At 43.5% G+C, this 24897-nt stretch overlaps 1 protein-coding gene across 2 annotated transcripts in view; it reads right to left on the bottom strand.

Annotated features, from left to right (window-relative positions):
- The window catches only part of LOC134338833 (deleted in malignant brain tumors 1 protein-like), a 118844-nt gene that overhangs the window by 8532 nt on the left and 85415 nt on the right, over nt 1-24897 (bottom strand). For both annotated transcript variants that reach the window (XM_063034936.1, XM_063034937.1), the window contains exons 15-18: nt 21927-22220; nt 19082-19384; nt 5947-6240; nt 3446-3736 (exon numbers count right to left, since the gene is read on the bottom strand). In XM_063034936.1, coding sequence (XP_062891006.1) covers nt 3446-3736; nt 5947-6240; nt 19082-19384; nt 21927-22220 — 1182 coding nt within the window. The remainder of the gene's footprint in view (nt 1-3445; nt 3737-5946; nt 6241-19081; nt 19385-21926; nt 22221-24897) is intronic.

Genomic DNA, 24897 nt, shown 5'->3' with positions numbered 1-24897 from the left:
ACATGTCTGTAATATCAGCCAAGTGCGAGAGGAACATGTGAGAAGGCATTCCTCCGCCCCTAAGATCATTCTCATAGCTGATATTTCCCTTCCAACTGCATTGTCACAATTTCTCTGACATACAGAACTGCTGCCCAATTTACCGAAAGTACCAATTAAAGTATCGAGTATCATATCTTCGAAGTGTGGGCAGGAACAGAAGTAACTGGGAGAAACCTATGAGATGAAAGCGGGAACGAGGAAAAGCTAACAATTAGCACTCGAAAATTGGAAAAGAGGATGGATGGTTTAATTGTGCATCTGCCGTTCAAGTCACTGTTATGTCTGCATTGCATCGCATCGGAACACTTACTAAGCTACTCAGGTCATAAAATGGAGAGGTGTTAGTAATTGACTGAAGAATGCAGCCGTCACATTATTTTGAATATGTGTCCTCTTTGTGAAAGGAAAACGATGTATTACGTAGGTGCAAAAACAGTGAATGTAAAGTAGAAGTCGGGAGTTGGCAATACACTTCAGTTCGTGTAAATTGCAAAAAAAAACAAACAAACACCAATGTAATGAATTAATATTATTGTATTTCGTTTTCATCTCAAGCTAGTAAAACCTGAGGTAAGGGCATAGCCAAGCACATTCATTTCTCAATCATATCAGTGTGTAGGCCTAAATGTTTAACACTGTTATGTAGTGACAGGGATGATGCCTGTTATGTATATTACTATTGGGACAATGCATATCCTGTTCATTGTCCATAGTCTTTCAATTTCCTCTTTTACTCCATAATATTTCCGGTGTTTTTAACTTATTAATTACTATATGTTACGTGTGTCTGGAATGGAGATATCTATTTAGTTAATTCTACTTCAATGTTTATCCAGAAAGTTCTTATGGATGAGCCGATCTGTAATAATGGTCCTATCGTAATATTATTTTTAGAACTCGGGTACTAAGACTGGATTGTATTTATCGTGCGTATTATGTCTTGTATGCGTTTGTATTTTAAAGCAAGATTTTGTTGAATGGTGATTGCCTGTACGAAATTATATTGCGCTAAACTGCTCCTGAATCCTTTAATGTGTTTAATTGTTCTAGGTTTCTCTTCACTTTTTCTGCCTTTATCGTTGTGAATTTGCTGGAATTTTATATGTATTTTAGATATTTTGTTTGTTAAACGCCTTGTGCTGTATTTCCACAAGAAACCCCACTGTTTCTGGGAAGATGTCTCCAACTCGGAGCCAGGGGTTTGACGTTCCTTGTCGATATTTAACTTTTTTATTGTAGCAAATGGTCTTCCATTTTGTGTCATCTGTTGTGATAACTTTGTATTGTTTGGTCCTTCATGTAAGTTTAATGCAGAGCATTTCTTATCAGAATTGCATGATCTGGCGTGGAGTACTGAATCCTGTTTTCGTTGAAGAAAATATAACCTCTGGAGTTATATCTGAATGTACGTTATTCCTCTTTCTCTTTCAGTTCCAAGTAGTGCTCATCTAAGTTGGTATGGCTATGCCGAGTGCTGTCTACAAATGAGTTCTTATGTTTCTCTTTCCAGATTGGTGTCGGGCCAAGATATAATACCAAAATAATCCGAGATTATGGGTATAGCAGTAGTGTTTATTGCTTTTGTTATATTTTTTTTTACGTTTGAGCTCTGGCACATTTTTTAAGCATTGAAGTAAATTTTGTCGAATGTTTTCCTCTATTGTACTATCCTTTATTTCCTTTGTTTTTTGTTATCCCAAATACTTATATGTTTCATATTCACCCATCGCTTGAATTGTATCCCGCTGCTCTGTATTATATTCTACCAGCTCTATTGCACATTTCTCGATATTTACTGTTTTGCACTTAGCTAGTCCATAGTTCAGGTTTCTATCTTTTGAAAATAGTTCTGGCAGTTGAATTCATTTTTTTTTTAGATTTACTGATGAAGGATCGTATAATTTCAAATTGTAATGTACATAAGATGAGTCAACACGCAATTCATTATGTTCTGCAACCACCGCTATTTTCAAAGGGATCCCACAACTGAACATATCTTTACCTCACCCCCCTCCACTTTCCGCAGGGTTCATCCCCTCCGCGATTTCGCTTGACCATTCATCCTTCCCCACGAATCTCTTTGCAAGCAGCCTAAGAGCTATACCTACCCATAAACTTCCACCCTCACCTCCTTTCAGGGCCCTGACAAGTCCTTCCAGATGAGCTACCACTTCACCTACATATCTGCTGGGTCGGATATCGTGCCCAGTTCTCCCGATGCGGTCTCCTCTACTTTGACGAGAGACATGGTAAAGTGGGGACAGTTTCATTGAGCACTACTATGCCATCCGCCATAAGCGCGACTTCAACGTGGCCAAACATATTTAATTCCAATTTGCATTCCCCTTTCGACGTATCAGTCCGTGGCCTCTTGTCCCAAGGTGACGCTAGAGTCAGGATAGTGGACCAACACCTTAAATCCTGTATGGGCACCCTCTAACCTAATGGCATGAAATAGATTTCTCTTTCTGGTAAACAAAATTCTTCTGCGCCTCTCCTCTATTTCAAATTCTTATTTTTCTCTTCTTCTCACCTGCCTGTTGCTTTCCCCTCCGTCCTTTTTCCTTCTCCTACCCTTCCTCCTATTTTCTACTATTCTCCCCAATCGGATACCTTTTTCTTCAGACCTTGACCTTTCCTGCCCACCAGGCTTTACGCATCACCTTCCAACTAGCCTCTTTCCCCCACTTCCACCATTTTGTTCTGGCATTCCTTCTCAGTCCTAAAGAAGAATCTCAACCCAAATCGTTTATACTAGAGTGAAATGGGCCAAATGAAGGTTAAATAAAAAACCTGGAACTAGCTCGAGTAGGCTCCTTGGTCGCAATGGACGAGTTGTGCCACAAAAACTATTTCTGTACTTTCTCACTGTGACTCTAGGAAGTTCTCTTACCTAGATTCTACCTACCTTGACTTAGACCTTGGCATTAGTTTTAACTACTACGTTAGGACGAGCGCAGAATGTATGAAATTAATAATGTCGTTATATTCTATGCTCTTGCAGAGTGTTGTATACACAGCTAAGCACATTATGCGAACCAGCTTTCGACCCATGGGTTCTGCCTGAAGTTCCTGCTGCCTTGGTAAAGCAACAACCATTATCAAAGACCGCATCCTCTTTTGACCCCACCTATTGAACAGAAAATGCAATATCCCGAAGTCACATAAAACAAGGTTGAAAGGCTGTCTAGAGCCCGCAGTTACAAGACTACCAAGCTCTTCTGCAGTACATAAAATGGACTTTTATCTTCGCAGTATACAACATTCTAAAGGAATGACAAAAGGAAATCAGTTCACCAATTTAGCAAATTTACCAATTTATTGCTTTGTGTCATTTGTGTTGTATTGTTTTCGTTAAACAGCGCGGCATATTCAAAAGTGCTTTTCCAAAAGAAAGACTTACTCTGGATTTTCGCGACGTCACTAGGGAAAGATGTTACCCAACGCCCCGATATCTGTTGGTCGTATAAACACGAATAATATCCTTCATTTCTGTTATTTACCACGGTGAATGAATTACTAACATGTTGTTGTGTCATGTTTCTGGTTGTTTCTTCAAATTTCCAACGTAGGAGCCATTGGAGATGGTCATGGCTGTGAAGGCTCGGAGCATGGCACGTAATGTTGACTTCTTCTCTTTCCAGATATATGGGATAATTAGGATTGAGCGAGACTGTTGGAGGTGGTGGGCGATCTGAAATAACAAAAATACCAACGATGAAATTTGTGTAGACATAATAGGCCTAAAGTGTGCACAATTAAAAGGGGCGGTGTCTTCATGTGCATATTTTTCTTGATAGATGCATTGCTATACAACCTTGAAAAAATCAATCATGAGCTGGTTAAGTGGCCAGTAACATCAGCCCCACATATGATGCAAACAGTAACTTGTAATTACAAGAGATGAGCTCACAAACTTATTTTGATGTAACGGATTTATCATTACAGAGTTGCCTCCGGTAGATATTTCGGCAATTGTAATTCACGGAAGGCAAGACCTGATACTGGCCTCTAAAGCAGGCTAGGGGCTGGGTAACCTGAGACGCGCGGCTGACTGTCTGCTCGCTACGTCAAAGGTATGAACGAGGAGCATGTAACTTTCCAACCATTTGAGAGATCGTAGCACCATCACCAGATACCAGATCGAGATCATGTACGTCGAAAAAGCCCGAGTGAATGCTAGACAGCATCCACGTTACGCCTTCATGACATCAGCAGCGGTGGTGTTTGCTAGTGATTGTGATCAACCAGCGAATAAGCTGGTCGATCAAAAACTATCGGGTCGCAGAATTATTCCTCCAATCTCAGCTGGAAGAACAATGGCCAGAAGTGCATAGTCCCTGCAAGCGTATCTTGCAATATCATTCATGTTATTTACATTCGTTGCATCTAACATCTGATCTTCCGGACCCAGCGTTAAGAAGTCCCTGCAGTTGATCAGAGGGATAACAGCCGCTCAAGAGGGAGCCTAATCACTTCTTTTAGAAGTGTAATGTGAATATTACAATAAATATTTGCTTTACCCGCAAACCCCAAGTTATTATATATTATGTATTAAGTGAATTGAAAGGATAATCCCTGTAAATATAATTGAAAAGAAAATTAATTCAGCGGAGTAAAGACCTCGAATTTACTGTTGGTGGAATTAACTCGGCGTCGAACTATCCGTGAATGAAATTGCTATTAATACTTTGCGGCATTGGGATTATTTTATTCTATATATATGAACGAAGATTGAGAACAGAAAATAGATACGGGTCCAATGCAACCTGAAATGTATGCTCCGTGATTAGTCTGTGATCCGGGTTCCAATTCCACTTTAACTCTTAGTTATTGATTTACCGCCATTGCTATTTCAAAGGTAAAAGCTCGAGACAATCTCAAAGGTTTTAAGGTGGATAGGTCACTACACCAGATGGTCAACATCCTAAGTCCTGAGAGAAATCCTGTAGAAATGTACGATAGTGCATTGTGGTAAACGGCACAATAGTGCGGAACATATTCTAAATAGTGAGAGTGTTGAAAGATCATAGATGCTTAGGAGTCCTCGTGCAAGATTCCAAGAAGGTTAATTTACGGATTGAGTCTGTAGTAAAGAAGGCAAATTCAAAGTTGGCATTTATTTCAGGGGAATATAATATAACATTAATGAGATAACGCTGAGGATTTATAAGACACTAGCCAGGCCACACTTGTAGTATTGTCAACTGGTTTAGACCCCATATCTCGGAAAGGATCTGTTGTCATTGGAGAGAGTCCAGGGGAATTTCACAAGGATGAGTGGAGACCTGTGGAATGATTTGCCACATTCTGTGGTGGATGCCAAGTCCGTGGTATATGTATGGTGGAAGTTGATAATTTCAAGGCCGGAGTGTGGGGATGAGTGTGTTTCGGAATCAGCAATGAAGGAAGGGTGGAGAAGATGCGATGTGATGAATTCTAATACTATATATTATGTTTGTGTGGTCTAATGGACTTCCTGTCTGCTGTCAGCCAGTCCCAGGCTATTTTTGTTTTCCACATTGGTTATCTTTGCTGACAACGACCCGAATGTTCTTCGTAAACTTTAAATAGTCGTGGTCTGGTCCCACAGTTAATTTTGGCTGTTTTTTTTTTTTGCTCAGTAAAGAATTATCCTGTCTTCCTTTTTTTTTTCTATGTGCAGGGCCAGTATTTAGTCAGTCGATTTAGACGACCTAGTAAAATATCCGTGTTCCCAATGTAAACCATACTGAGGAAAATTAATTGCAATAACCCAGCTCTGACAATGGGCAATCCAACAGCTTCCGTATGCACTATATAAGTTTCACAGAATCGTCTTTACCAGGAAGAAACCATTGTGTAAACGTTCCCTGCAGACATTTTATTTAGAATGGAACGCTATAAAGTAGATGCCTTACTAACCTGTGACGTTTATTCGAATGTGATGGCTGATGGAAGAATGTATCAGTCGACCCGATTCCATTATCAGAAAGACACAAGCGTAGTCCCCTTCACTGTCAGCATTGACAGCTTCAACATGATAGTTGAACCACTTTTGGTTTACAGTGCTGTTTATGATAGAGACGGAGTCCTTCAACAACTGAAATTGGCCTCGTGAGCCACGCCACGCGACGTCACAAGAAATAGTAACTGCTTCTCCAGTTACATACACTGGGTATTCCGCACTTTTTGAAATTCTGGGCTGAGTTGGAAGATCTGGAACAACATAATTAAATATAAAATGCTGAATAGTGAATTCATCAGTTGCAGTTCATAAAATATATTTTTTAAAAATCGTACTTTTGGAAACAAAACCACAAGCTTGGATACTCTCAGCGCAACGGCTTCAGACAGTAGGAATGTTTGTGTTTTCCCTACTCTTTATCTGAAATCTCAAGATATATGTCTTGCACTGTTTTAAATTTGCCCTAATATAGCTGATGTTTTGGAGAATCAAGAATTTGTTGTATACTTATTGCTATTCCTTCATTATCTTTGCTCATTTAAAACAGTAGAGACACAGAAAGGGGTGCAGAATTCTTCTCTTGATGGATATAGGACGGCGGGAGACACCCTGTGTCCTTGAAGACTACACGCGCAGGACGTGCATCCAGCTGAAACTTCCAAAACTTCGCTGGAACTGGATGAAGTCGCTATCATTCAAGAGGCTGAATGTGTGATGGCCCTGACATAGAGTGGTAGTTACCCCTAAGATGCAGGACCTAGGAGACCGGGTGAAAGCCAGGAAGGAGAAATTTGCAATGGAGATTACCGTGGTGACCATCCCCCTCTTAAAAAACAGATATAATACTTTCGGTATTGTTGCGTGGGGGGATGCCGGAGCACAAAAATTCTAAGCAGTCATGTGTCTGGATCTGGTGCTGTGACTCAGAATGGAAGAGTGGAGAAGAGGCGAACTGAAGTGAAAGGGGATTCCTTACTTAGGGGAACAGAAAGTAGTTAATGTGGACAAGACGGAGATTGCCGGATGGTATATTTCTTCCCGGCTGTCTGGTTCTGGGGGATCTGGGATCAAGTACTAAGCACGCAGTTGGTGGAGGGATTAGGAAGCAGATGTTATTAAGATATCAGACAAAGTCAGGAATCCAAAAGCTGAGCATAATGCGACTGATGTCATGAGCTGCGTATATTTTACTGCAAGATATATCGTAGGTAAGGAATCTGCACTCAAGGCATGGAATAATAATATTTTAAGCATTGGTGAGGGTTGGTTACGGGAAGGACTGGATTTACAACTCAGTATTCCGCGGTTCTCTTGTTTTACGAGTCAAGGAAAATGCCACAGCTCTGCACACTCAGGACAGATTGGATAACTCGTCCAGTGAGGCGTTGTAGGTGGAACTGAGGAATACCCAAACGAAAGAACACGTTAACGGGGCTATATTATAAACCACCCAACAGGTCGCTGAATTTGGAGTGACAGTTTTGTAGAGAGATTGCTGCAAGAAACTGCAGGTTGTTATAGTAGATTACTTTAACTTTCCATACATTGACTTGGACTCCCACACTGTAAAAAGAATAGGTAAGATAGAGTTTGCTAAATGTTTTTAGAGAAGTCTCCTTAATCAGTATGGCATCTCCACCTGGTTTTGGAATAGCAGAGTAACAGACCGGACGTCCCAAGAAAAGACTGTGAGAACGACTGACAGAATCATAGGGTCTCTGTACCATCTGTCAGTGACATTCATCTGGAGGGCCGCGTATGCAGATCCCTAATTTTAATGAAATATCTCACGCACCCATCCAGCAGCCTCCTTAACATTCTCTATCAGCCAGTAGTCCAACGCATAAAGACAAGATCGATTAGGAATGCAAACAACTTCTTCCGTCAGGCCATTAGGCTTCTGAACTCTCTGTCCGATCTCATTCCAAGTAACACTTGAAATTTGTACTGTACCACAGAGTATTTTATTTATTCACTTTGCTTCGTTTATCTGTGCGTAATTCATTTGTAGAGTGATATCTTGCTTTGCCTACTTGCCGTGTGAAGTGTGCTAGGCCTGAAAAATACTTCGCATGTCAATGGCTTATTTTATCAAAGGGTGATTTTCCTTTCCATAAATCATTACTGACTAAGAAAGAGACATTTGGTTTCACCGAGTGTACAACAGACTACATAAAAACAGCGGTGACATTAAACCTGATTCTGATTCTGGTACTGGCTACTCATCTGCAACTGACCGTTACTGTTATTCCAACTACTTGGCTCGCTGAAGAAGGTATCCATCAATTTGATACCTGGGCCAAAATAGACACAAACAGATATCAACCTTCAATTATGTGAAGAACAAAAGGATGACGGGAGTGAATGTAGGACCGTTTCGAGACAAAGGTGCAAAGATGTGTCTGGAGGCTGTGGAAGTGAGCGAGGTCTATAATGAATACTTCTCTTCGGTATTCACCAATGAGAGGGAATTTCATGATGGTGAGGACAATATGAGTGAGGTTGATGCTCTGGAGCATGTTGATATTAAGGGAGAGGAGGTGTTGGAGTTCTTAAAGTACATTAGAACGGATAGGTCTCCGGGGCCTGACGGAATATTCCCCACGCTGCTCAATGAGGCGAGGGAAGAGATTGCTGAGCCTCTGGCTAGGATCTTTATGTCCTCGTTGTCCACCGGAATGGTACCAGAGGATTGGAGTGAGGCGAATGCTGTCCCCTTGTTCAAAAAAGATAGTATTGATAGTCTGGGTAATTATAGACCAGTGAGCCTTACGTCTGTGGTGGGAAAGCTGTTGGAAAATATTCTTAGAGACACGATCTATGGGCATTTAGAGAATCATGGTCTGATCAGGGACCGTCAGCATGGCTTTGTGTAGGGCAGATCGTGTCTAATAAGACTGACAGAGTTCTTTGAGGAGGTGATCAGGCATATAGATGAGGGTAGTGCAGTGGATGTGATCTATGTGGATTTTAGTGAGGCATTTGACAAGGTTCCACACCTTAGGCTTATACAAAAAGTCAGAGGGCATGCGATCCAGAGATGTATGGCCAGGTGGATTCAGAATTGGCTTGCCTGCAGAAGGCAGAGGATTGTGGTGCAGGGAGTACATTCAGATTGGAGGATTGTGACTAGTGGTGTCCCACAAGGATCTGTTCTGGGACCTCTACTTTTCGTGATTTTTATTAACGACCTGGATGTTGGGGTAGAAGGGTGGGTTGGCAAGTTTGCAGACGACACAAAGGTTGGTGGTGTTGTAGATAGTGTAGAGGATTGTCGAAGATTGCAGAGAGACATTGATGGGATTCAGAAATGGGATGAGAAGTGGCAGATGGAGTACAACCCGGAGAAACCATAGAAACCATAGAAACTACAGCACAGAAATAGGCCTTTTGGCCCTTGTTGGCTGTGCCGAACCATTTTCTGCCTAGTCCCACTGACCTGCACACAGACCATATCCCTCCATACACCTCCCATCCATGTATCTGTCCAATTCATTCTTAAATGTTCAAAAATAACCCGCATTTACCACCTCGTCTGGCAGCCCATTCCATACCCCCATCACTCTCTGTGTGAAGAAGCCCCCCACTAATGTTACCTTTAAACTTTTCTCCCCTCACCCTAACCCATGTCCTCTGTTTTTTCTCTCCCCTTGCCTCAGTGGAAAAAGCCTGCTTGCATTCACTCTATCAATGCCCATCATAATTTTAAATACCTCTATCAAATCTCCCCTCATTCTTCTACCTCCAGGGAATAAAGTCCTAACCTATTCAACCTTTCTCTGTAACTGAGTTTCTCAAGTCCCGGCAACATCCTTGTAAACCTTCTCTGCTCTCTTTCAACCATATTTATATCCTTCCTGTAATTTGGTGACCAAAACTGAACACAATACTCCAGATTCGGCCTCACCACTGCCTTATACAACCTCACAACAACATTCCAGCTCTTATACTCAATACTTTGATTAATAAGGGCCAACGTACCAAAAGCTCTCTTTACGACCCTGTCTACCCATGACGCCACTTTTAGGGAATTTTGTATCTGTATTCCCAGATCCCTCTGTTCCACTGCACTCCTCAGTGCCTTACCATTAACCCTGTATGTTCTACCTTGGTTTGTCCTTCCAACATGCAATACCTCACACTTGTCTGTATTAAACGCCATCTGCCATTTTTCAGCCTATTTTTCCAGCTGGTCCAAGTCCCACTGCAGGCTCTGAAAACCTTCCTCACTGTCAACTACACCTCCAATCTTTGTATCATCAGCAAACTTGCTGATCCAATTTACCACATTATCATCCAGGTCATTGATATAGATGACAAATAACAATGGACCCTGCACTGATCCCTGTGGCACACCACTAGTCACAGGCCTCCACTCAAAGAAGAAATTCTCTACCACTACTCTCTGGCTTCTTCCATCAAGCCAATGTCTAATCCAATTTACCACCTCTCCATGTATACCTAGCGACTGAATTTTCCTAACTAACCTCCCATGCGGGACCTTGTCAAAGGCCTTACTGAAGTCCATGTAGACAATATCCACTGCCTTCCCTTCATCCACTTTCCTGGTAACCTCCTCAAAAAACTCCAATAGATTGGTCAATCATGACCTACCACGCACAAAGCCATGTTGACTCTCCCTAATAAGTCCTTATCTATCCAAATTCTTGTAGATTCTGTCTCATAGTACTCCCTCCAATAACTCACCTACTACCCACGTTAAGCTTACTGGCCTATAATTTCCCGGATCACTTTTCGATCCTTTTTAAACAACAGAACAACATGAGCCACTTTCCAACCCTCCGACACCTCACCTGTAGACAGCGACATTTTAAATATTTCTGCCAGGGCCCCTGCAATTTCAACACTAGTCTCCTTCAAGGTCCGAGGGAACACCCTGTCATGTCCCGGGGATTTATCCACTTTAAGAAGTGTGAGGTGGTATACTTTGGAATTACAAACTAAAGAGTACAAAGTAAATGACAAGATACTTTGTAGTGTGGAGACACAGAAGGATCGGGGGTACATGTCCACAGATTCCTGAAAGTTGCCTCGCAGGTGGATAGTGTAGTTAAGAAAGCTTCTGGGGTGTTAGTTGTCATAAGTCGAAGGATCGAGTTTAAGAGTCGCGATGTAATGATGCATCTGTATAAAACTGTGGTTCGGCCACATTTGGAGTACTGTGCCCACTTCTGGTCGCCTCTCTATTGGAAGGATGTGGAAGCATTGGAAAGGGTACAGAGGAGATTTACCAGGATGCTGCCTGGTTCAGAGAGTATGCATTATTTTCAGAGATTAAGGGAGCAAAGGCTTTTCTCTTTGGAGAGAAGAAGGATGAGAGGAGACATGACAGAGGTGTACCATTTAATAAGAAGAATAGATAGAGTGCATATCCAGCCGCTCTTCCCCAGGTCACCACTGCTCAATACAAGAGGACATGGCTTCAAGATAAGGGGTGGGAAGTACAAGGGGGATGGCAGAGGAAGGTTTTTTACTCAGAGAGTGGTTGGTGCGTGGAATCCACTCCCTGAGCCAGTTGTGGAGGCAGATACACTCGTGAGGTTTAAGAGACTACTAGACAGGTATATGGAGGAATTTAAGGTGCGGGATTATATGGGAGGCAGGATTTGAGGGTCGGCATAATATTGTGGGCCGAAGGGCCTGCAATGTGCAGTACTATTCTATGTTCTATGTTCTATACATGGGTCAAAAATGATACAAACATAGTTTGCTCTACTGACAGAATTTTTATTTATAATTTGATAGGTTGGTAACGGTTAGGAGAGGGAAGGGTAAGAAGCAGATGCCAGAGATAACCTCTGTGTCTGTCCCCTTAACAATAAGTACTCCTGTCTGAGTACTGTTGGGGGAGACGGCCAAACTAAGGGGTAAAAACAGTGGTCGCGCCTCTGGCACAGCGTCTGCCCTATGGCTCAGAAGGGTACGGAAAGGAAAAGGATTGCTGCAGTGACAGGGGTCTCTATACTTAAGGGGTCAGACAGGCAATTTTGTGGACGCAGGAAAGAAACGCGTATGATAGTTTGCCTCCCAGGTGCCAGGGTCCGGGATGATCCTGATCACCACAAGGGGATCAATATCCTGGCAAGGTGGTCTGCTAAGCCTATGGGGAGAATTTAAACTAGAATTGCTGTGGGGATGGGAAACGAATTGAAGTGACGGAGAAAAGGGAGATTGGCTAGCAAATCGAGAAAGATTGGAGACAGTGCGAAAGGGAAGATAGACAGGCGAAGAGAAGGGACACGCTCAGATCGATGGATTGAGATCTGTCTACTTTAATGCGAGGAGTACCATGAATAAAGCGGATTAGCATAGAGCGTGGATCTGTCATGGTCCCTTCTTCAATCCCCACCTTGCCATTTATCTCAGCAACTGGGTCTCAATCACCTCCTCTATTTCCAAACATTCCCAGGTTCCACTAACTACAAACCCCTGATTTCCATCAGGAATTGCAGGGTAAAGACCCTGTGATCACAACAAGCAGCTGCCAGTTCCTTGGTCGACTCGTGTATGGGTAACGTCGTTCATAATTCTTAGGACTATCAGTTCTAAGTCTAGCATCGTTCCTGAATTCTCTACTAAAAACAAGACTCCGAGTAAAGACTCTCTAGGACACCCATTCCGCGCTCGCTACGACCGTAACTCCTCCCGACTAGGCCTCCGCGCCCGTGTTCAGCACTTGAGTTCGTTGCACCGCCACGTCCTTGCGACGGAACGAACTGGCCACGATGAACCCAGCCGACAACGATCCCGTACAACAGCCCCTGGCTAGCCAGGAACTTTCTGACACTAGCCACGAATGTGCAGAAGGTCAGTAAACAAGCAGATCGGGTCTCTGCGTTTTTTTTTTCCCGTCCCCTTCAAGAACCCCGGCTCCCCAAAACGCACCGCTCGGGATGGCTTCGCCCCTGAATCAGCAACACAACCCCCTCGAGAGCCGTATGTCCCCGAGACTGAACCCTGCCCAGGGAACCTAAGTAGGTGCCCGGCCTTCCTGTTACAATTATCCCTTCTCTTCGAGCTGCAGCCACGTACCTACACTTCCGATGAAACAAAGATTGCGCACATCATGGGGCTGCGACGAGGGGATGCCTTGGCTTGGGCAACCGTGATATGAGATAACCGACCAGAGCTTTGTTCCTCCTATCCTCCTTTGTATCTGAAATCAGGAAAGATATCGAACAATCCATTCGAGGTAAGGACGCCGCCAAACGGTTGCTTACTCTTCGACAGGCTTCTCGAAGCGTGACCAGGGTATTCCATTGAGTTCCGTACCTTAGCCGTAGACTGCGGGTGAAATGACGAGGCCCAACGGGAGATGTTTTGACAGGTCCTCTCGCAAAAGATCAAGGATGATTTGGCCGCGAGGGACGACACAGACTGTCTGGACTTTCTGATCTCGCTGGCCATTCGATTAGACTATCGACTTCAGGAGCGTCAGAGAGAGAGAACCAGTCGCCCCGCTCCTCGGGGAAGCCCACAGTGGTCCGCCTAAAGCTGCCAAGATCAATGCGCATCCACCCAACTTTTCATGTGGCTCAATTAAATCCAGTTTCCGTCAGCCCCTTGTGCCCCCTATCTGAGACTCACCCACCTGCCCGTATGATCGACAACCATCCGGCATACACCGTCCGACGACTACTAGATGAGCGCCGTCGGGGCAGCGGTTTCCAATACCGGGTGGACTGAGAAGGGTACGGTCCAGAAGCGCGTTCCTGGATCCCCCGCTCCTTCATCCTAGACCCTTCCCTCATCCAGCATTTTCATCGGCACCATCCTGACAGGCCTGCAGAATCGACCTGAGGCTCCAGTTCAGGGGCGGGGCGGGGGGGGGGGCTACTTTCATGGTCCCTCCTGGCAATCCCCCACCTTTCCATTTATCTCAGCAATTGGGCCTCAAACACCTCATTTAATTTCCAATCATTCCCAAGTTCCACCAGCTACACACACCTGCTTCCCATCAGGGACTGCAGGATACAGACCCCGTGATCACAACAAGGAGCGGCCAGTTCGTTGGTCGACTCATGTATGAGTAACCTCGTTCCATGGATCTTAGGACTATCATTTCTAAGTCTAGCATCGTTCCTGAATTCTCCACTAAAACCAAGGCTCCGGGTAATGACCCTCTTGGACACCTGTTACGCTCGCTACGACTGTAACGCCTCCCGACTAGGCCTCCGCGCCCGTGTTCAGCACTTTGGTTCGTTCCACCGCCACATCCTTGCGACAGGGTCAGGATTTCGAGCTATGGTGACGTGACCACTACAGAAACTCAGATGGCGCAGGGTCAGGAATGGCTACTACAATTACAACGACCGTAACGCCTCCCGACTAGGCCTCCGCGCCCGTGTTCAGCACTTTGGTTCGTTCCACCGCCACATCCTTGCGACAGGGTCAGGATTTCGAGCTATGGTGACGTGACCATTACAGAAACTCAGATGGCGCAGGGTCAGGAATGGCTACTACAATTGTACAATTACTACAATTGCGGTGAGTTTAGATGGTTCAGAAAAAAACAGGGAGGGAGGTAAAAGAGGTGGGGGCGTGGCACTATAGATTAGAGATAGTGTCGCGGCTGGAGAAAAGGAAGAAGTCATGGAGAGGTTGTCTACGGAGTCTCTGTAGGTGGATGTTAGGAATGGGATGGGGTCAATAACGCTACTACTGTGTGTTTTTATAGTAACAGGGACATCGAGGAGCAGATAGGGAGACAGATTCTGCAAAGGTGTAACAATGACAGGGTTGTCTTGGTGGGGAGTTTAATTTCCCAAATATTGATTGGCATCTCCCTAGAGAGAGGGGATTACATGGAGTGGAGCTTGTTAGGTGTGTTTAGGAAGGTTTCGTTACACAATATGTAGATAAGCCGACAAGAGGAGAGGCCGTACTTGATATTGTGTTGGGAAATAAACCTGGTCAGGTGTCAAGTCTCTCAGTGGGAGATCATTTTGGAGATAGTGGTAATAGTTCTATCTATTTTACCATAGCATTGGAGGGGGAAGGGAACAGAAAAGTTAGTGAAACGTTTAATTGGAGTAAGAGCAAATATGAGGCTATCAGGCAGGAACTTGGTAGCATAAATTGGAAACAGATGTTCTCAGGGAAACGTACGGAAGAAATGTGGCAAATGTTCAAGGGATAGTTGCGTGGGGTTCTGCGTAGGTACGTTCCAATGAGATAGGGAAAGGAAGGTAGTGTACAGGGACCGTGGTGCAAAAAGGCTGTTGGAAATCTAGTCAGGAAGAAAAGAAGAGCTTACGAAAGGAGCAAGAAACTAGGTAATGTTAGAGATCCGGAAAATTATAAGGCTAGCAGGAAATAACTTAAGAATGAAATTCGGTGAGTTAGAAGCAGCCATGGAAGGCTTGGCGGGCAGGATTAAGGAAAACCCCAAGGCATTCTGCAAGTATATGAAGAGCAAGAGGATAAGACGTGAGAAAATAGGACCAATTAAGTGTGACAGTGGAAAAGTGTTTATGGAACCAAAGGAGATAGCAGAGGTACTTAATGAATACTTTGCTTCACTATTCTCTATGGAAAAGGATCTTGGTGATTGTACTGACGACTTGCAGCGGACTGCAAAGCTTGTGCATGAAGATATTAAGGAATAGGATAACTCGAGCGTTTAGAAATCATCATGTTGGATAAGTCATCGGGACCGGAGGGGATGCACCGCAGTCTACTGTAGAAAGCGAGGGAGCAGATTGGTGAGCCTCTGGCGTTAATCTTTGCATCATCAATAAGGACAGAAGAGATTTCGGAGGATTGGAGGGTGACAGATGCTGTTCCCTTATTCAAGAAAGAGAGTACGTAAGTTGCTGGAGAAGATCCTGAGAGTCTGGATTTATGAACATTTGGAGGAGCATAATATGATTAAGAATTAGTCAGCATGGCTTTGTGAAAGGAGGATCGTGCCTTACGAGCCTGATTGAATTTTTAAAGGAGGTGACTAAACACATTGATGAAGGTAGAGCCAAAGATGTAGTATATGGATTTAGGCAAGGCATTTGATAAGTTATCCTGTGCAAGGCTTATTGAGTTACTCAGGAGGCATGGGATCCAAGAGGACTTTGCTTTGTGGATCCAGAACTGGCTTGCCCACAAAAAGCAAAGAGTGGTCGTAGACAGGTCATATTCTGCACGGAGGCCGGTGACTAGTGGTGTAGTATGCCTCAGTATTATGTTTTGGGAACCCCTACTCTTTGTGTTTTTTATAAATGTCCTGGATGAGGAAGTCGAGGGATGGGTTAGTGCATTTGCTGATGACACAAAGGCTGGGAGTGCTGTGAACAGTTTGGAGGGCTGTAAGAGATTACAGCAGGACAATTATCGGATGCAAATCTGGGCACAGAAGTGGCAGATGGATTTCAACTTGGAGAATTGTGAGGTGGTTCATTTTGGTATGTCAAATATGATGTCAGTATATAGTATTAAAGGTAAGACTCTTGGCAGTGTGGAAGATCAGAGGGATTATAGGGTCCGCGTCCATAGGACACTCAAAGCTGTTGAGCAGGTTGACTCTGTAGTTAAGAAGGTATACGGTGCATTGACCTTCATCAATCGTAGGATTGAGTTTAAAAGCTGAGAGGTAATGTTGCCATTATATAGGACCTTGGTCAGACCCACTTAGTCTATTCTGCTCAGTTCTGGTCGACTCACTACAGGGAAGACGTGGAAATCATGTACAGAGTGCAGAGAAGATTTGCAAGGATGTTGCCCGGATTGGGGAGCATGCCTTATGTGAATAGGTTGAGTGAACTTGGCCTTTTCTCCTTGGAGCGATGGAAGATGAGTGGTACCTTGATAGAGGTGTACAGGATAATGAGAGGTATTAATCGTGTGGGTAGTCGGAGGCTTTTTTACAGGGCTGAAACGGCTAGCATGAGAGTGTATAGTTTACAGGTGCTTGGAATTTGGCATCGCGGTTATATCAGGAGTAAGTTTTTTTTTACGCAGAGTCGTCAGTGCGTGGAATGGGCAGCCGGCGGCGGCAGTGGTGGAGGCAGAAACGATAGGGTCTTTTAAGAGACTCCTGGATGGGTACATGGAGCTTAGAAAAATAGAGGGCTATGGGTAAGGCTAGGTAGTTCTAAGTTTAGGACACATTCGGCACAGTTTTGTGGGCTGAAGACCTATATTCTGTGGTAGGTTTTCCATGTGTCTATGTTTCTATGATAAATAAAGTGTCGTTGATCACCATTGTTGTTGATGATTGGCATGGACACCTTCAATAACTGGATTCGCCAAATGGAATTACGATTTGTAACCGTGAAGGTAATAGTGACCGATGGTCCAATAACGTATGTCGAGTCGGCGGGACTCTTAACAATGTATGGCTAAGGACAAGGTTCTGAAAAAAAATAACGTAAGTATGTGTATCGTGAGTAAACTTTCTAAAATAAAGCAACTTAAATACGGGTAAGTTTAGTTGTTGTTGTTGTGTTAAAATACTGCATGAGAATTCATCCAGTTTACCCGTCGTAGATTACCGTTCGGACTACCATTCTCCACCTCACATCTGTAGAACATTTCCAAAGTTTCCGATATCACAACTAATCTTCGCAAGCTTCTCGGGAAGGCAAGGCTGTTTTAACCGTAATTGCGCTTAGCTATTGAGACCAGGGCAGATCCTCTGAAAGAATAACAGCGAAAAGTTTAAACTTCCTGACGCGCTCAACTTCTGATGGGGACTGTTTTTGGACCTCCGATTTCATCTTCCTAAAGTTAATAATCAGTTCTTTGGTCTTGTTGACGTTGAGTTGTGATGTTGTTGTTTTGGTAGCACTCCCCATGATATCAAACTCCGTCGTCACTATCTATGATTCGACCAACGACTTTATTATCGTCAGTAAATATTTATATGGCATTATAACTGTGGTTAGCCACATATTCATTAGTATATATTTACTTTTATTTATTATTGAGAAACAGCGCAGATGTAGCCATCCCACACCTTCAAGCCACGCTGAGCATCAATCCCTCGATTTAATCCTAGCCAAATCACGGGATAATTTACAATGTACAATTACCCGACAATTCCAGTGAGTCTTTGACCTGTCAGAGAGAACAGGAGCACTAGGAAAAACCCCACTTTGTATAGGAGAGAACGTAGAAAATCGTTACAGTCAATGGCAGACATTCAACACTCCTCCCCTGCTCTGTAATGTAAAATGTGTGCTAACCACTATAAAACGAGTCTTCCAACGGGCGAAGCACGCAACCTAGTGGTGACACTGTGCAGATGGATATGATGGAGAAGATGCGGTTACCAAACCGAATTCACTGAAATTTCCAGTGTCTTGAATTGAAGACTTTGGGTCCAAGATCACAGCTCCCTGAAAATAACTAAACTGGTTGACAGAGTGCCAAAGAAGGAAATAGGCCTACCTCAACTTATTGGCAGAGGAACTGAGTTTAAGAGTTATGAAATCATGTTATACTTCCATAAATCTCTAGGGAGACTGCTTCCGGGATATTCTATTCAGTTATGATCGCACTATTATCGGAAGATTGGGGAGATTTTACGCGAACTGGGGGAAGGCTGCAGCAGATGTTTACCAGAAAGCTGCCTGGATTAAAAGCCATGTACAGTCAGAGAGAATGGTTAAAAATCTGTTGTTTTCTCTGGAGCGGCGGTGATTGAGGTGAGCTCTCGTAACTATTTATAAAAGTGTGGTACTCATAAAGAGGATAGATTTGTCGAGGTTTGAAATATCTCATATCAGAGAGCTTGAATTTAAGGCAAGACGAGGAAGATTATAAGCATATTAATGCGGTCAGGTCTTTGCGCAGAGAGTGTTGTATGCTGAAATATGCTGCATGGTTTTCGAGTGTGGGGATGGAACTAAATACGGCAGAGGCGTTCTGGAGCCTTTGTGATTAGCACTTAATAGTGCAGGAAATGAAAGGGTATGAATATTCTGTCGGCAAAAGGAATTAGTTTAGTTGAGCATTTGCTAACTGACTGAACTAGCTCGGTGGAACTCTGTTCCTGGTGCTGTATTAGACTTTGATCAATGTTCTAATACTACCAATCAGTGCATAAAATTGCATAACAGAAACCGAGACACTAACCTGTGACTATAACACGAACATGTCGGCTGTCAGGGGAAGTTATCCATCGACCACATATTTGTGTAAGCAGAACGCAGGCGTAGACGCCAGCCATGTCTTTGCTCACATTTTTCATGATATAAGAGACATCTCGTCGGTGTTCATGGTGTTCACTGCTGTTGATGAGAGGGACGGTGTCTTTCGTTAACCGAAGCAGCCCCATTTCAACGGGATGTTCTGCAACGCAGGTTATGTTGACTGTTTCCCCTGGCAGAAAGATCGAATAATCAGGACTTTTGTAGATTTGGGGTCCAGGCGTAGCATCTGAAACGAGAGACATGCAGAAGAATTGCTATGAGTGCGCCTTCAAATATGCGAAAGGAGTATTCGCCCTCTTCTGCTGCTGTATTAATTAATTAGTCAAAACACAATTTTAGACTGCATGTTCGATTACCGACTGAACAACACCTTAAATTGAATTCACTATTTTATTTTATTGAGGAGTTGACGAAACATCACTTTCCCTTTGCTCTTATGCATCCCTTTGCTCTTACCTACGACATTAAAGGAGACATACGGTATTTGCATAATATCATCCTGAACCTGGTTATATGTGATCCATTCATAAATAGTTGTAAGTAAATAGTGAATTGAACGGTATGACAGGCCAGTTCCAGAGGTCTGGGAATTTGAATCCGTTTTCAATGGGATTCAGAAGAGTAAGAGGGACTTTGCATTTAACATTGAGAGGCCAGGAAAATTGTTGTCTCGCAGGCTAATAACCGCAACAAATCTCTGCATACGTGGCTGGTAGTGGTTTGATCGTTAAATATTATAAGCTGATGATAGAAAAATGATTGAATACACGGAGATCTGAGTGCTTTGGGAACTGAATGTGGAAGCAGGTTTAAGCCAAGCATACAAGAAGCATGAGAGTATTCTAAAGTCTTATAAGTGTACCTGGACCTTTTAGCCAATTCCTTCTGGTATTTTTTTTTCACTTCCCGTGTGCTCCTCTTGTTCTTATCTTCCCATTATGTCGCAGCTTTATAAATATCTAGTTAGGGCGTATTTAAACTATCGGATTCGTTGTTTTAGGTTTTGGTTCGGCGGGATATTTCTCTCTCCTGTACTCGCTAAGCTGAGAAGGCAGTGTTCTCCAGCTTTAAAATCAATGTTTCATTTCCTACCCTCGCATTTTTCCTCAAAGCGTTCTTGGCACATTTTGTTCCGCTTCGATGCAACATCAAATTATCAGTGGGCTATGGTGCTGATGATGGTGGCTTCTAAAAAGCTGGAAAATCCAACAGTCAGGCACCACGAAAGTCTTACTGTCCCTGAGATATTACATCATAGTACACGAAAAGGTACAGTAATAAAGATAATGAAATTTCTCAATGTCAGAATGTACATGGGGAAGATGTGTGCAGAAAATATGTAACAACCGCAGGATGGCTGGGCGTTTGTATTACCCGTTGTCATAGCGTCTACATTTTGTTTTGAGAACCTACTGGAGAACAATAATACCCAGCTGACCTGTGATCATTCTTTGAACAGCAATACACATCAAAGTTGCTAGTGAATGCAGCAGGCCAGGCTGCATCTCTAAGAAGAGGTACAGTCGACGTTTCGGGCCGAGACGTCGACTGTACCTCTTTCTAGAGATGCTGCCTGGCCTGCTGCGTTCACCAGCAACTTTGATATGTGTTGCTTGAATTTCCAGCATCTGCAGAATTCCTCGTGTTTGCATTATTTGAACAGATTGGCTTGTGGAAGAACGCGGCCGTCGAAGGGAACAGGTGTAGTTTCCTTCGCTGTTGGGATTCAAGTTGCTAATTCGATTGGCGAAATAATGTTGGTCGTTGGTACTGTTCATGATTTATATGGAATCCTTCAATAACTGAAACTGTCCAGTAGAGCCATGACGTGTCGTTCCGTAGGTAATGTTGACGGATTCACCCTGGACCCCCATCAATTTGCCTACCGCACCAATAGGTCAACCGATGACACCATCTCCACGGCAGTTCACTCTGCCCTGACCCACCTGGACAGCCCGAACTCTTTCGTCAGAATGCTGGTCATTGACTTCAGTTCGACATTCGATACTGTGATCTCCTCCAAGCTGATCGCCAAACTTCGCCAGCTTGGTATCAGCTCATCCCTCTGCAATTGCATCTTGGATTTTCCGACTAACAGACCCCAATCAGTTAAGTTAGATAACCTCTCCTCCTCAAGGCTGTGCGCTGAGCCCTCTTCTGTACTCCTTTTTCAGCTATAACTACGTTGCTGTACATGGTTCTAACTCCATAATCAAATTCGCAGACGACACCACGGTGGTTGGCCTGATCAGAGCAGATAACGAGACGGCCTACAGGGACGAGGTCCAGCACCAGGCCGCGTGGTGTGCCGAAAAAAACCCGGCCCTTAACACCCAGAAGACCAAGGAGATCATTGTGGACTTCATGCATGCTAGGAGCCACCGTCACGTCCCCATCTACATCAACGGAGCTGTAGAGGAGCGTGTATCAAGCTTCAAATTCCTTGGTGTCCACATTTCCGAGGATCTCATCTGGTCCCTGAACTCCTCCACCCTGGTCAAAAAGGCGCAATAGCGCCTTTATTTCCTGCGGAGCATCAGTAGGGATACCCAATTAACCTACCAACGGGGTCGATTTTGGACTGCAAATGAAACCAGAACGCCCGGAGGGAACACATGCCGTCAAGTGGAGATCGTAACCTCCTTAAAGAAAATGATTGGTTACAGGTATCGTAGTACCTTGCCATTGTTTTCACATCATTATGGTATTAAATGCGCTGATTTGTTTACCTTATACTATGTACTACATTCCCGGTATGTCAAACTGACCTGTGACAAGTACGCTAACAGGATAGCTGGCAGGTGAATGGATCCATCGACCGGAGATCTGCGAGAACATGACGCACGTATAGTTGCCTGCTTTGGACTGGGACAGGTTTCCAATATCATAGGCGAACTGCCCTTGGTTTGTTGTGCTGTTGATGAGAGTGACGGAGTCTTTTATCAACTGAAACTGACCAACTGTATTAGGGCGTGAAGCAGTGCAGACAATAGTGATGCGTTCACCTTGCACATACACTGGGTATTCCGGAGTGATGGAGATTTGCGGTTGCGGCGAAAGCTCTGAAATAGAGAATCAAGAGAAGCATTGACAACAATCATAATGTTAAAGGATAAATACGTAATAACACAATTTAACTCTCCCAACTGTACAATAAATGGTTATAAACATCGCATCGTTCCACATTGCTCTGCTATTAATTCTTAGTCTCCATATATCTAAATAAATTCTAGATTTTTACTTGTTGTGGACAAAAAAAGTATAGTGCATGTATACTGACTGTTTCATTTCGGTTCAAGTATGCCGCCTCTATTCCGAAAGACTTAACATTTGACAGTTAGTAATGGACTATTCAAAATACTGGAAATATTATGTATGCTGTCGTATGCGGGAATTCATAGTGGAAGAATACAGCGGGTATCAGTGCAGAGAAAAAAAATCTTTGATTTGCAGTTGTACTGGCATTGCTTCGTTTATATACATAGTGATATATGATCAACTTTCAATAAATTGGATCCATATTATTAGCACATAGCATGTATAGAACCATGAAAAAAATGGGGGGGGGGGTTAAAAAAGTGCAAACCAACATTATTGACGTATTGTAGTGTTCCAATTCAATGGACAAGATTCATATTTAGGCTCAGCATATTTATCCAAAATTAATAGATAGTATAAAAATAAAAGAGAAGAAGTATAACATAGCAAAGACGAGTGGGAAACCGGAGGATTGGGAAACTTTTAAAGAGCAGCAGAAGATAACTAACAAGGCAATACGCGTAGAAAAAAATGGGGTACGAAGGTAAACTAGCCAAGAATATAAAGGAGGATAGTAAAAGCTTCTTTGGGTATGTGAAAAGGAAAAAAAAAATAGATAAGACCAAAATTGGGCCCTTGAAGACAGAAGCGGGTGAATTTATTATGGGGAACAAGCAAATAGCAGACGAGTTGAACAGGTACTTTGGATCTGTCTTCACTAGGGAAGACACAAACAATCTCCCAGATGTAATAGTTGCCAAAGGACCTAGGATACTGGATGAATTGAAGGAAATTTATATTAGGCAGGAAATAGTGTTGGATAGGCTGTTGGCTCTGAAAGTTGATAAGTCCCTGGGACCTGATGGTCTTCATCCCAGGGTACTTAAGGAGGTGGCTTTAGAAATCGTAGACGCATTGGTAATCATTTTCCAATGTTCTATAGATTCAGGATCAGTTCCTGTGGATTGGAGGGTGGCTAATGTTGTCCCTGTCTTCAAGAACGGAGAAAGAGAGAAAACAGGGAATTATAGACCGGTTACCCTGACGTTGGTGGTGGAGAAGATGCTGGAGTCAATTATAAAAGATGAAATTACGGCACATCTGGATAGTAGTAACAGGATTGGTCCGAGTCAGCATGGATTTATCAAGGAGAAATCATGCTTGACTAATCTTCTGGATTTTTTGAGAATGTAACTATGAAAATGGACAGAGGTGAGCCAGTGGATCTTGTGTACTTGAACTTTCAGAAAGCCTTTGATAAAGTCCCGCATAGGAGATTAGAGGGCAAAACTAGGGCACATGGTATTGGGCGCAGAGTACTGACATGGACTGAAAATCGATTGGCTGACATAAAACAAAGAGTAGCGATTAACGAGTCCCTTTCGGAATGGCAGGCGGTGACCAGTGGGGTACCGCAGTTGTCAGTGCTGGGACCGCAGCTGTTTACAATATATATTAATGATTTTTATGAGGGAATTAAAGGTGACATTAGCAAATTTGCCGATGACACAAAGCTGGGTGGCAGTGTGAAATGTGAGGAGGATGTTATGGGAATGCAGGGTGTCTTGGACAGGCTGGGTGAGTGGGCAGATGCATGGCAGATGCAGTTTAATGTGGATAAATGTGAGGTTATCCACTTTAGTGGTAAGAACGAGAAGGCAGATTGTTATCTAAATGGAGTCAAGTTAGGAAAAGGGGAAGCACAACGAGATCTCGGTGTTCTTGTACATCAGTCACTGAAAGCAAGCATGCAAGTACAGCAGGCAGTGAAGAAAGCAAATGGCATGCTGACCTTCATAACAAGGGGAATTGAGTATGAGAGCAACAGGTCCTTCTGCAGCTGTACGGGGCCCTATGGGACCACACTACCAAATTTTGGTCTCCAAATTTGAGGAAGTGCATTCTTGCTATTGAGGGAGTGCAGCGTGGGTTCACAAGGTTAATTCCCAGGATGGCGGGATTGTCATATGTCGAAAGATTGGAGCGACTGGGCTTGTGTACTCTGGAATTTAGAAGGCTGAGAGGGGATCTTATTGAAACATATAAGATTATTAAGGGATTGGACACGCTGGAGGCAGGAAGCAAATTCCCGCTGATGGGTGAGTCCAGAACCAGAGGCCACAATTTAAGAATAAGGGGTAAATAAGGGCCATTTAGAACGGAGTTGAGTAAAAACTTTTTCACCCAGAGAGTGGTGGATATATGGAATGCTCTGTCCCAGAAGGCTGTGGAGGTTAAGTCTCTGGATGCTTTCAAAAACGAGATGGATAGAGCTCTTAAAGATAGACGGAATCAAAGGTTATAGGGATAAGGCAGGAACTGGATACTGATTGTGGATTATGAGGCATGATCACAGTGAATGGCGGTGCTGGCGCGAAGGGCCGAATGGCCTACTCCTGCACCTATTGTCTATTGATTGGGAAATGGGATCTTTAAGTGAGAAAGATGAGTTGAGTTATTTGAAGTTTAGAAGGTGGAGGA

Source organism: Mobula hypostoma, chromosome 28, assembly GCF_963921235.1.
Source record: "Mobula hypostoma chromosome 28, sMobHyp1.1, whole genome shotgun sequence".
Classification (NCBI taxonomy): Eukaryota; Metazoa; Chordata; class Chondrichthyes; order Myliobatiformes; family Myliobatidae; genus Mobula; species Mobula hypostoma.
The sequence above is the reverse complement of the archived record's forward strand: the minus strand, read 5'-3'. Positions and strand labels throughout refer to the sequence as shown.